This window comes from Oreochromis niloticus, linkage group LG8 (genome assembly GCF_001858045.2).
Source record: "Oreochromis niloticus isolate F11D_XX linkage group LG8, O_niloticus_UMD_NMBU, whole genome shotgun sequence".
NCBI classification, from domain to species: domain Eukaryota; kingdom Metazoa; phylum Chordata; class Actinopteri; order Cichliformes; family Cichlidae; genus Oreochromis; species Oreochromis niloticus.
This window is the reverse complement of record NC_031973.2, coordinates 24,264,243-24,277,399: the sequence shown is the minus strand read 5'-3', so window position 1 is coordinate 24,277,399 and position 13,157 is coordinate 24,264,243. Positions and strand designations below refer to the sequence as shown.

The 13,157-nt window shown below is 41.0% G+C and overlaps 1 protein-coding gene across 2 annotated transcripts in view; it reads left to right on the top strand.

Moving 5' to 3' along the window:
- Positions 1-13,157, top strand: part of LOC100693401 (arf-GAP with dual PH domain-containing protein 1) — a 38,774-nt gene that overhangs the window by 5,013 nt on the left and 20,604 nt on the right. The window contains exons 2-3 of one of the 2 annotated variants that reach the window (XM_003438673.5): positions 6,707-6,834; positions 12,579-12,670. In XM_003438673.5, the coding sequence (XP_003438721.1) occupies positions 6,707-6,834; positions 12,579-12,670 (220 nt within the window). The remainder of the gene's footprint in view (positions 1-6,706; positions 6,835-12,578; positions 12,671-13,157) is intronic. The other variant, XM_025909722.1, reaches the window with a different exon arrangement.

Below are 13,157 nucleotides of genomic sequence, written 5' to 3'. Positions count from 1 at the left end.
TGCCCTCTGCTGAGGACACACAAATGATTTTTTGCCTCCAGAGAGAAGCCTCAGCAATCCTTTTAGGTGTGCAGAAGGCGTTTATAGAACAGAAAATCAGCAGGTCCAAGATGAGATATGAGGAAGTTTAGGTTCCTTTTGCAGTACCACTCATTGCTTTCTGGGGGTTTTTTTTAGGTTTGAAACAAAAATAATGGATGAAAATTTTTTAATGACCTATGGGAGCTTAGCATTGTGTTAAAAGCTTGTAAGTGCGTTGAGCGTCTAGCCATACGTCTGAAAGCGGCCGGCCTGGGTTCAAGTCCGACCCGCAAAATAATCAGAAATAAATAATAAATAATCAGAATACAAGTTGACACTCATCTAAGTCGAGTTTGCTTTTGCAAACAGATTCGCTGTAGACGAGTTGCATTCTTCAGCATAGACAAAGACAGATTGAAACGGCAACTGTTTGCATATCTTTGCCAGTCTGAGAGTGATTGCTGTAAGTTCCTCCCACCAGGCAACATGTGTCGTGTGATTGAAAGTGGTTGCCCTCTGTGGATCAGTTCATCAGCACAATTACTCACAGTTGGTTTATGAATGCAAAAAAATGCGATGAAATGGGCAACCATCAATTTTTCCTAGTCACAAGGAGGTTACGATGCTTATTTTACTCCAGTCAGACTGAGCTGTTATACAGTTCAGGATCACATGGGCTTTAATTTTAAGGTGTTTTGAGCATTTCTTTATGATCTGACAGAGGACGAAATCCTGAACTAATGTTTTTACCTCATCCTTTGCAGTCTGCTTTCTCAAGAGCAGCAGGAGGTTCTCCACAGCTAATGCACTCTCCCTATGAAAATTGTTTGATTTCGGCAATGGTTGTCGTTCGGTTAGATCATGCAGTAGGCTGGATGCATAAAGGGCACTTGCTTCAGGGTAATTCTCAGTTACCTGCTCTATTCACAGTTCGCTCAATAAAACATTCTAACTTAGCTCTAAGCAGCGGGCAGGTTAAAGACTGTTACATTTCCATTCCAGCTCAACTTTTGTGTTCTTGCTTACAGTTCTGCTGGGTAACACTGACAAAAAACTTGAGAGAATATTTACAAGGTTCTCTTAACCATCTGTGCCAAGTATGGCCTGAAAGCCCCCAGGTCAAAATGGGAGACGCTCCCAGGGTGGTCGAGAATAACCGAGCTAAGATCCTGTGGGACTTCCAGATAAACTGGTGGTGGCTAACCAACCGGACATAGTGGTCGTAGACGAACAGAAGAAGATGGCCGTAGTGATAGACGTAGTGATACCGAATGACGGCAACATCAGGAAGAAGGAACATGAGAAGCTGGAGAAGTACTAAGGGCTAGGAGAAAAGCTTGAGAAGATGTGGAGGGTGAAGGTAACAGTGGTCCCAGTGGTAATCGGAGCACTAGGTGCAGTGACTTCCAAGCTAGGCAACTGGCTCCAGCAGATCCCGGGAACAATATTGGAGATTTCTGTCTAGAATAGCGCAGTCCTAGGAACAGCTAAGATTCTGTGCAGGACCCTCAAGCTCCCAGGCCTCTGGTAGAGGACCCGAACTTGAAGGATAAAGACTGCCCACAGGGTTGAGAGGGGAACTTTTAGATATATAAAATTATATAATGCTTGACTTGTATAAGTCAAGCATTTGTTTAGCAACATGAAGCTCACTTTAAATATAGAATATAGACTTCTTAAATGTGGAATCAGGCACTAATGACAAAATGTATCAGTATCTTTAGATCTTTCTGTTTCTTAGAGTGTGGTCTGTTTGCCTTGCTGTAGGCTCGATTTAGTAAAGTTACAGTCTTTTGATGTCATCCAGCAACCGACTGAAATAATACAGGGTTCTAAAAAAATATGGCAGCACAAAGCCTTGATACATAATAAGAAGCAGTTTAAAATCAATACAAAAATAGATGAGTAGATTCTTCTGGATTCTTTTTGAAATGTACACCATGGTCATAACACAGAGAACCTTTTGAAGTACACATAAAATATCAAATTGGTCTTTCTGGTGTTTAACATTAAGGTGTTATTGATTAGATCACCAAAGGAGAGCATACTGAAAATGAACAAAACAGTGGATGGTATATGAAATCAAACAGAGCATTTGATTGAAGGAAGTTGAGGTCAACCCACACTCTTAACTTTCCAAGACTCTTGTGACCTCATAACAACAAGCCCACGTAACACACACACAAACACATATACACATAGACAACTGTTTAGTGTACTTTTTTCAGACGTTTCATTGTCAAGGATTTCACCAAGTCTCCTTTTTAGGGAGTTTCAGGGAGACAGAACGCTAATTTGCTTTATTAAAACTACACACCAGCCTTTAGGGATTCAGTACAAAAAACTTTCCTTGAAGTATTTTATGTTCTAGAAAGCTGTTTGACCTGATGATTATGAGGTAACTGTAGACATATTGTATTAACATGACAAAGTAACCTGTCAGGAAGGTGTGCTTGCATGAATTAGCCAAAAAATCTGAGCAGGATTGTTCTGAAACAAATATTTAGCTATTTATTTATTAGCTATACATTTAGCTATTCTACTAAATATAGGGGTTGACACAGTGACACCATCATTATCAAAATACTGAGCCACATTACACTTAAACCCATGCCACTTTTACGCTCTGATTTTGTATACTTGGGCCAATGAGCCTAAAATCACCTTTAATTCTAAGATAAAGCGGTTTGGCCCAGTACTTCTGTCTTTATACCTTATACCTTAGTAAGGTTATAACTAAAAGCTACATAGTTTGTTTGGTCCTTCCATAAAATGTTTATTGTATGGGCATCAACCTCCATTGGTTTTGGATTGCTGTGGGGACAGTCGGCAATGTTTGAAGGCGTCCAGTATAGCTGTGAGATACCCCAGGAGTTCATTTCCTGTGCAACAATCATTACTGTTGATAGCTGGTAAAAGATCAATTGCCCTCAGTTTTAGAACCAGTGGCATTAAGATTGCATTTCAGCAAATGCATTTCCTCCTTTGTTTGTACTCGTGTACTCAGATTAGAAGTTGTGGGGGGAGCGGAATTTACCAAGCATGTCCAAGTGACCTTAAAATGAATTAACACAGTGCAGTGATACTTCCTTCAAGAACGGACTTCGAGCTATGGATAAGATCTATTAGTAAAAAAATGTCCTCAAGTTAAGAACATGAAAAGCAAAGAAAAGCAATGAGCTAGTAATTCTTCAATAACAAAGATGGAGTAATTTTTGTGAAACAATTACTTTAAACAAACCCATGTTTTGAACTTGAGAGCTAGCCCTCTATTTAAGTGAACCAAACTACACACAGTGACCACACTAGCCCACAGTGGGTCAAGGAAAATTATGATACTTAACCAACAGTCATAGCCTTAAAATCTATCCCCATGGCAACAGGTAAGAAACACGAATCAATGATTTGAGTAGAGCAAATTCAGTGGATTCAATGAGCAATATTTGTATTTGCAGAGACATTCCATCTGGGACGTCTGCCCTTTTAAAATGAAGAACCACTGAGAGAATGAAAGCATGTTGTGGTGTCTGGGTTTTTTTAGCAGCACATGAATGGGTCATAACCTCAGCTGGCCCTACTTTCTAGCCATTAACCTCCAACACAATGCCACCTCTGACATGGCATGTCTATGAGAGATACTGTACAAATGAACTCTGCTGCAGATGCATGAAAGTGCTTGCAGATGCTCACAGTCACAGGGGCCGCCACTGTAAGAATATAAATGCCCCTCACCCATTCATTCATCCTCAGTCCAAAGCTCCGGTGTCTCCCTAAGAGGTGAGCCCAATAAGATCTCCTGCAAAGCTTTTTTTCCTCTTCTCTCTGAACAGTTGCTCAGAGATGCAACACGGTACTGCTGCATTTAAAGAAAAAAACATGTCTCAAACAGCATATGCACTGTAAGAAAAAAAACAGTCACACTACATCAGGAATTTTCCACCTCCTGCTCACTACGACTGTGCATCTGTTGTTCACAGCTCTCCTGTTGAGAAACATCACTCATGTACATGTAGAGGAAAAAGCCCTCTGCGTATGTGCATGTTTGATTGTGTGTGTGTGTGTGTGGTTTTGTGTGTGTGTTGTTAGTCAGTCATGCGGCCACAGTAATCTCCCTGAGTGCCGCCTGTTTCTCTGTAAGGCCTGACTCAGACAGAGATGACCTCACCACCGAATGGCAGGTTGTATGTTTTCGTGTCAGCAGGGGTTGGTTTGGTGTGAGTGTGTGTGTTTGTGTGGGTGCCTGTGAGTTTTTATATTGTTGTTGCGAAGACCTAAAAAGGAAGAGGTTTGATTCCCTTACATCAAAGTGCTGCTGCTCGAAGCTTCATCGCACTCCCGAATGATTAAAGGATGACTTGACGTTTATAAAAGTGTCACCTGCTTGTCATGGGTTAAAAGAGATGAAATGGAGGAAGATTATCGCAGATGCCAGCTAAGTCTCTCGGGGGAACTCACATCATCCCTCTGCTTGCTTCTTCCACTCCTCCAAACCCTCATCTCTGTTCTCCGCTTCCATCCAGATCTCTAAATCTCTAAACCTTTTCGCTTCAGCCTTGAAATGACAGAAATGCAGAAATGGTGTTGGGTTTTGGGTTTTTTTTTTGCCTCCTTCAACCTTTCGTTCCCCTGCCTCTCATATGATTCCCTTGAGTATTACACACTGCTGTCACTGTGTGTGCATGTGTGTGTGTCTGTGGTGCGCCACGCTGAGGGCCTCTTTATTTAAGAAATAGCAGCTGCACAGAGAGTGAGATACAGAGAGAAAGACTTTTGAATGTTGCTCAGTAAGGGCACCCTCAGTACTTTCAGTTGCTTGTAGCTGTGCACATATGCAGGTTAGGATGTGCATATGTTCTGTAGCACAGTATACACACACATGCATATGCATCCATTAGCAACATCATTATCCATAAATGCCCCACTGACACACTAACGTTAGCCAATATAATCACATTTAAACTTATAAAATATATTTTGTTTTGGTTAATACTGTGCACAGACTGTATATAAACGATGGAAATAACTGGATCCGACTAAAAAAATGTTCATGGACTTGTTACTCACATGTTTGTCTCAATAAGCTCGCCCTGCTTGACTGTTTACTTACAATACAATACAATAACTGTACAGTAACTGGCTTGATGGAAGAAGACTACGGTGGTCCTGAGAGGTCAAATGGATTGCAACTTAAGCAGCAAATAGAAAAATGCTGCCAGAGCACACAAATCACAACAGAAATAGAAAAAATAATGGCACAGACCAAGTGACAGAAACCAAAACATGTGAAGGATTTCCCTGAGACACGCTTATAGTGGTCTTAGTGCTATGGTCAGGCCCATCCATCCATTTGCTTCTGCTTATCCTTTTTTTTCAGGGTCGTGGGGGGGGCGCTGGAACCTATCCCAGCTGTCATAGGGCGAGAGGCGGGGTACACCCTGGACAGGTCGCCAGTCTGTTGCAGGGCTAACACACAGAGACAGAAAACCATTCACGCTCACAGTGATAGGCAATTTAGATTGGTCATTTAAACCATCCCCACTAATTGCATGTCTTTGGACTGTGGGAGGAAGCCGGAGTACCTGGGGAGAACATGCAAACTCCACAGAGAAAGACCCCGGCCTGATGCTGGAATTGAACTTTCTTTTCGTAAATGATGCTTCCTTTACTTCCCATCCCTTACCTATTCTCCCTTAGTTATTGTCAGTAATCGGCCCAAAAGTTGAGATATTTCAGTATTCAGTGAAAAAAAACAAACACCGAATGCACACTGCCATGTCTACAGCTAAAAATACCAAACTTTCAGCTGAGAAACTGGAACAAGAAAGAAGATCACTTCCAAGTAACTAACTGTGGCTGCCAGGATTGCTTGTCATTTAGTCTTACCAGTCAGCTAACTTGAATTGTGATTCTTTGCATTTGCTATCCACCAATCAGCCCATCTGTGGTATTCACATGTGTGATCCTCTTTGTTTCTCATACTCATATTCTAACATTCAGTTTCTCACTTTGCTCTGTCTTCCTCTTTCCGTCGCATATCACGCCTCTTGACTTTGAACACTTCATCAGCATGGGCAGAATCAGCCTGTGTGTGATACAGTGACTCACATGCACCCTGGCTGACCACCCACAGATGCTGCTGCTGCTGCTGCTGCTGCTGCTGCTGCTGTTGTGTTGCGTTGCAGAGAGAGTTTTGCACATTTTCCCAGAGTCTTTATATGTGTGCATTTGTGTGTCTGATGCAACTAGCCCAGTAACTAAGGTCTGATCAGATCTCAGGTGGTCTGCTTCCTGTCAGTAGGCTAAATAGGATTTCCCCAAAATCATATTTTGCGGCCCTGCTCTCCTTTATGAGCAGGAGCACACTCAGCCACAGTCTGATGTAATATTCGCTTCATTTACTTTGCCTCTGTAACCCCTTAACAGTGCTGGCATCAGCACCTTCAGTATTTATAGTCTGAACCTTGAGCTGCTGTTCTTTTTGTTAAAGCATCTTCATAACAAGACTTTTGCACCCCTCCCTTTTTGTTTATCCCGTATCTTTCTCTCTCTATCACGCTCCTGTCCTGCTTTCACCAATTTCATTTCCTCCTTTTCCCTCGCTCTCTCTCTCCCTTTTACCTTCGTCATTTCTCTAATTCTCTCCCCCCTGGCTCTCCCTCCTTCCCTTTCTCTGTCTCTCCTGCAGAACCAGACTGGGCGTCGCTGACTTTGGGTGTGTTTGTTTGCCAGGCCTGCTCGCTCCTTCACCGGAGCATCCCACACATCAGCCGGGTCAAGTCTGTCCAGGACACATGGGATGCCAGTGAGGTGGAGGTAGGGTGGGAATGTCAAAAATCTCCACGTCCCTTTAACCTCAGTCCACTTGCTGACATTTGATATTTGACTCGTATCATTTTTCCCACCTTATTCCAACAATAAAATGAACGTGAGACAAGTGTTCCACAGCATTGAATTCCTACACTCCTACATTTTGTGTGGAGAGAAAGAGATGGAGGACTAACGCTGCTGTTTTGCTAGCATACTGCTCGCACTACGCCTCCACAGCGTCAGATGGTTTGGGGTCACAGGCAAGCGACAACTACAGATTTTCTCAAGAGAATACAGGAGGAGGTGTAGTCTGATCAGGTGTAACACACGGTGTTTAACAGGACAGCATCAAATATTTTTTTAAAATATGGCAATAAAACCAACATGGCGATGCTATTACATTACTGTGATGATAATGTCATGAACAGAGCTTTAATTTAACATCCACCTCCTCTGTTGTGCAGGAGGCACAGGGTCTTGCACAGGTGCACAAACTGTTTGCATACTGAAGCAACATTAACATCCGGCTCTAGGTGCTTTATACTGTAGGAGCCTCTAATAATACAAAGAAAATACAAAGAAAATCCCAACAATCAGACGACAACCTATGACGAAGCACTTGGCAATAGTGAGAAGGAAAAACTCCCTTTTAACAGGAATAAACCAGGCTCAGGTAGGGGAGTAGAGCCAGAGATAACTAAGGGATGGTCAGTATAACTAAGGGATGGTCAGTATAACTAAGGGATGGTCAGTGTCTCTAAAAGTAGAGAAGGTGTCTGTCTCCCAAATACAACCTGGGGGGTCGGGGGGTCTGAAAGCTGAAGGCTCTGCCTCCCATTCTGCTTTTAAATAACCGAGGAACCACAAGTAAGCCCGCAGTCTGAGTCTGATTTGTCAGTTGGATGTGGAGAAAGGTATCAGCTAAGCCATCAGCTGATGTGGGCAGACAGTGAGATCACCTAATATTCTGGGATTGCTAAACAACTAGCCTGTCCTCTGTCTGAAGGTAGCTAAATCTGTCTGCCTGCAACTTTGGAACTCGAGACTAGAGATTTAAACATTAATTGATTTTTAATATTTTACAAACCTGTTGGAAAAAGCCATCCAGTGTCAATACAAAGGAGAATGCAAAGGAAATCATTGTATTATTATTAATATAGTTTGTGAACTAAAATTATTTTAAAAATCAGTTTTACAATCTCTTTGGTTAGACAGAAATGGACAAAATTTTAGATGTGGATTGCTATGAAATTAGCTAAAGCTGATGTAAAATATTTTTGAGTCTGGTGCAACTGCAGAATAATATACAAATGAAACACTAGAATGTATCATACGTACGAGTATTAGTTGTGAGAAAATTGCTTTTAAAACCTATGAAAGCAACAACCGCAAACCATGGTCAAGTTGTAAAGTGAGCCACTCAGTTTAGTCGACTAGCTAACAAGGTGGCAGTATGTTTTTTTCATCACCATTATTCAAGCCAGCTACAGCTGAAATATTGCATAAACATAAGCTTTCATGCAATCTAAATCTATGCCTTATATTATTATTCATGTTTGTACAGTTGTCAAGAAAGTGGAAAATAGCCATAGAGACCAAAATTATTTTTGTAGCAGGCTGTGCTTTTAAAATCTATGGTGACTTACTCAGTTTTGGAACTAATGACCATTTGGGGAACTTTAGGTTTTCACACATGTGGCTTGGCTTCATGTTTTAGCACCGGGGATGGTTTTTTATTAGCAACTTGTAGCATCATAACTAAAGTGGTGGTGTTAACAGTTGTAGCAAACAGTCCCTTTTGTTAGGATTGTTTTTTGAGTTGCTCTTGCACTTGTTTTAGTAAAATGGCTTCTAGTTTTACATTTTGTGTGGTCTGAAATGTGTCATTCCCAAACTTGCACATACCTTTGAAGTCCACTAGTTAACATCAGGACAATTGCAAAAGCAAGGGAAAAAAGACTATTCGCCAGATGGTTGCGAGTGTTTGCTGGAGGCTAATGGCAGTTGCTGGGAGAATGATTGCTAAAGCCCCTGTCACGTGACCTACAGACCAATCAGTGACCCCCCAAGTCACATGTCACTTGGCAACAATGTGTACTCCTCAACCAGTTAGCAAACCCCCCCCTTGTGTTTGCTTTGGTCGCTAGCTTATTGCTAAATCGACCATTTGCTTTCAAATTAAAAGTTGTGCCTTTTGAAACATATTGGCCACTGTTGAGGTACAGCTTTTACTTTGACAACAAACTTTCATTTCCAGTTTGTGTCACACTTTTTCAAGTCGTATTATTGCTCGGCTAGTAGGAAATATCAGTGCTGGCAACCAAAGCATGCACTAGGATATTTTTGGCGACTGATTTCAGCTGACAGGAGCCAGCAACCTCCAGAAACTACTGCCAACCAGTGGGGGAATACATGATGTATCACTGGAGGTGACACAACCAGTGACTGTGTCAATTCTGCATGACATCACATGAGGAACCTGAATAGAAATCTATGGGAAAGCAGCTTTCTGTCTTGACTTCTGTAAAAACTTTCTTTATGAATTTATGGGCTCAGTCGCTTTTGGGTCATACTGTGTTTCAAAAAGGGATATTATCCATGGTATACTCATTATTTAGCAACATGGAAAGGCAAGTCATTACCCAGTGAGCAAGCAGTTTCACAATCAGACTTGCTCTTTTTTTTAAAACCAAGATGGCGGCGGTGCAAACGTTAATCTTGCTGCTTCAAAACAGGACTTCACAAATCCATGAATGGTCACAGTAGTCCACTTTTTATGCTGCCTATGGGTAACTTCAAGCCAAACAGTTTATTAAATGTTCATATTCTGTTATGAGTCGATTGAAATAACTGCCAGAATTCTTAATTCTTCACAAATATGTGCAAATCCCAATATAAGCGTGCATATTTGATATGTGACTGTACCAAATACATTCAGACAAAAACCATGGTAACTGAAGCTTAAGCATCACTATTGTTTCTATGGAAACAACCCAGTCAATGGACATGTGATATGGACTTAGTAATATGACAGAATTAAAAAAAATGATGAGGAGAGATGCCATTTAAAGGAAAAGTGGTGGGTTTTTGAAACCCAGTGCATCTGTTGACACATTCATTATATTTCTAGATTAGCCATAGTGTTTTTCTTCAGCGTAGAACAAAAGGCTGCATGATCAGAGTCAGAGTCTCATGTGGCTTGATACAGCCAGTATTGATCTTCCAATAATACTTAGATTTGCTGTGATGCCTGTGCCCTGATATGTGAATTCTAACCAGCTCCATAATTCTGACCTTCAGCCTAACTCTGACTTCGCAGTGGAAGGAGAATATCTCACCACAAGGATCAATAAGAATCATTAGTAAAATAATAGTTTACTCTTTTCCCTTGTGTGCCTTGTGATCATGTCAGAATACATCTTCAAGGCATCCTATTACCTCCCCTGCAAATGTGTAAACACAGAATGCATATTTGGACTTCTGTACTCTGCTGGGGATAAATAAAGTTGTCCGTGAATGAAACAGTGTTGGCGCTCAAAGACTGTCAGTCTGTGACAAAAAGGGACTCAGGGGGCGGTGATGTGAGTCACCAGGAAGGTTGAAGATGTGGGAGGACAGTAATTGGGATGTTATGGGGATTCGACTTAAGGGGTGAACAGTGGGGGTGTTAGCAAGGAAAATGGAAGAAGAATACACAGGAAGGACAGAGCATTTGGATAAAACCAGGACAAAAGCACATTTATTGGCGGATGGGGGATGCATTTGATTGAGGTACGGGAATACACGAGGGCTTTGTGACGTCCGTTTGGGTTAATATAATTGGGAGTGTTTTAGGATGATTTTGAGATCACTGTTGAGACCTCTGGAGCTCTGTTTTGGTCCCATACCAATAAAATGTCAGTAATCGGAGGAGCCACAGCAGTATTCACTTTATTAACTGAACATGGCTTATATTGGGATCAGTGGAAATGCGTCAGTGGTTGTGTTCAGCTAGGTGCCACAAATCCCCCTGCAAGGATATTACTTCATTTTGTTTTAGAATTGTAATACCACATAACGCTCTATTTACACCATGTACTAATGTTTAATCTATATCTGGACACATTATCTTACCCTTGCTTTTAATGGCGCAACGGAGCAGGCTCAAAAATATAACACAAGACACCACGTAACACAGCAGAATCTCATATTTAATTAAAGGCTGGTCATACACTGACAGGGCAAACAATCCAGGCGAAGACCAGGAAAAAGAAAAAGTCCAGAAAAGAGTCCCGAAGGGTAACAATGAGGATATGAACAAGAAGCACAAGGAATACAACTCTAGGAAGAGAATATGAGGAATATAGCTAGGAAACTGTCTAGAAAGCTTAACTTCCAAGACAATCTGGCATGTTACAGAGAGACAAAGAAGTATATATACTAAAGGAGTATGTAACTGGTGAATATAGTAACTAGATACATACATCACTAAAATTAGAAAATAAAATGGGAAGTGGCACAACAGAAACCCAAAACCATGACTCAAATATTGCATCTAAATGCAAATAAGTGAGGGGGCAGGCAAGCAGGATCAAGGGAAGCAGTCCTCCTTCGTGGGCTTTTGTCATTACTGGTACTAACTGGGGTCTCATAAGTTACCAGGATGAAGTCGAGCTGGAGCTTTCACCTTGCTTTGTGTGGCTGATTTAATCTCAGTTACACTTTATGCATTATGTACGTTCTTTTTTTATCCTTGCCCACACTACACTGCACGCTGCTGCATATTTATCAGTATATAAATTGAATCAGCTTTGCTATTTAGATGGATATGTATGTGCTTAAGCAGTTGGATATATAATAAATTAGATTGTAGATAATGAGAAGTCATTCAGTCTCACGTGCTATTGCAGTGTAAACCATGTTATCATGAAGATCGGGTTTAGCAGTAACTGAAGGTCATACGCCGCAGAAGCTTGAGACAGTTGCGAGTGAGTTTTTTTTCAGCCGTCTGGTGGAGTTAAAAATTCACATGAAGGAGAGGCACACAGTGAAATGGATGTGGTACAGAGGTGATTATACAAAATGACAGGAACAGCTGATTCAACATTGATTGATTTCATGTTCATTCAAGGTGCCAAATTCATCATTCGTCACATGAGATGAATTTCAGTGGCTTTCTTTAGAAATCTGCTTCTATTTGACCTTCACAATAAAATGCCACAGTGCTGCATCATTCCCCAAAGTCCCTTAAAGGATAAGAAGAAGCGTACTGAGGGATTGTGCCAGCTGGATTGAGCTAAGGGATTATCCTAGGATGAAATGTACGATGGAGGGAACAAGGGCAGGAGGAAGATGTGTCCCAATGCAGTGTGGCCATTTCCACCCTTAATCCCATAAGAAAGCCAGGGCCTTATTGTCAAGTGAACAAGTTCTAACATACTTAAGGTTTTCTGCCATAAAGCAATGGCTTTATGTGTTTAATCTAATTTAAAGTCAAATGTGAATTTTTTCTTTCTGTTATTATTGTTAATGATAGTAATAGTGTTAAAAACCAATATTACTGCTATTGCTATTACTATTACTATAAATATAATAAACTTAATGCAGGTATGTCCCCAAGTAAAGTATAGCAAAATTATGGTTCATTAAAAACTGGGTAGATAAAATTTATCTGGTTTTCCATTTAACCTTGATATCTGAAATGCAGTATTAAATATTGAGCTGCGGACAGTGTTTTGATGACTAGGTTTTTCTTTCTGTTTTCCTTTCAGTTAATGGCTGCAATGGGAAACGGTGCAGCCAAGGCCAAATATGAGCAGAAGGTTCCGGCTTTCTACTATAGACCAACACACACTGACTGCAAGTAAGTACACCTTTTAAATTAATCTCAAAACACAAACACTAGAAACACAGCCTTCTAATTTTAATAGTTGCACAAGCAGTTTATGTTTAATGTTAAATTAGCTTATTCTTTTCTTGTTAGCTAGCGGGTGACTGTGTGCTAGGAGTGAGTGAGCTGATGTTAGGCCCTTTCCTGTCAAAGGAACTTGTTTTTTTCTGTGTGTCAAGACAGCAGGAACCTCTATTTAGGACATTTCTTAGGTCTGTTTTGGTTTGTAGAAAAAAGTATCTGTTCTGGGCTAGGTGGAGGCACAGGATACAGCCCTAAAAACTACTAGACAAGGTTGATTAGCTAAACCCAGAGAAGACAACAGAAACAACTGCCATTTCTGTCCTCTTGATAACTACCAATCTTATCTCTGTTGTCATTTAGTTAGCCTACGTGGCAAAACCAAACCCATCTTGTTTCCCTCTATGCTTCCTATAGTGTAAAGTCTGCTTTTGTACAC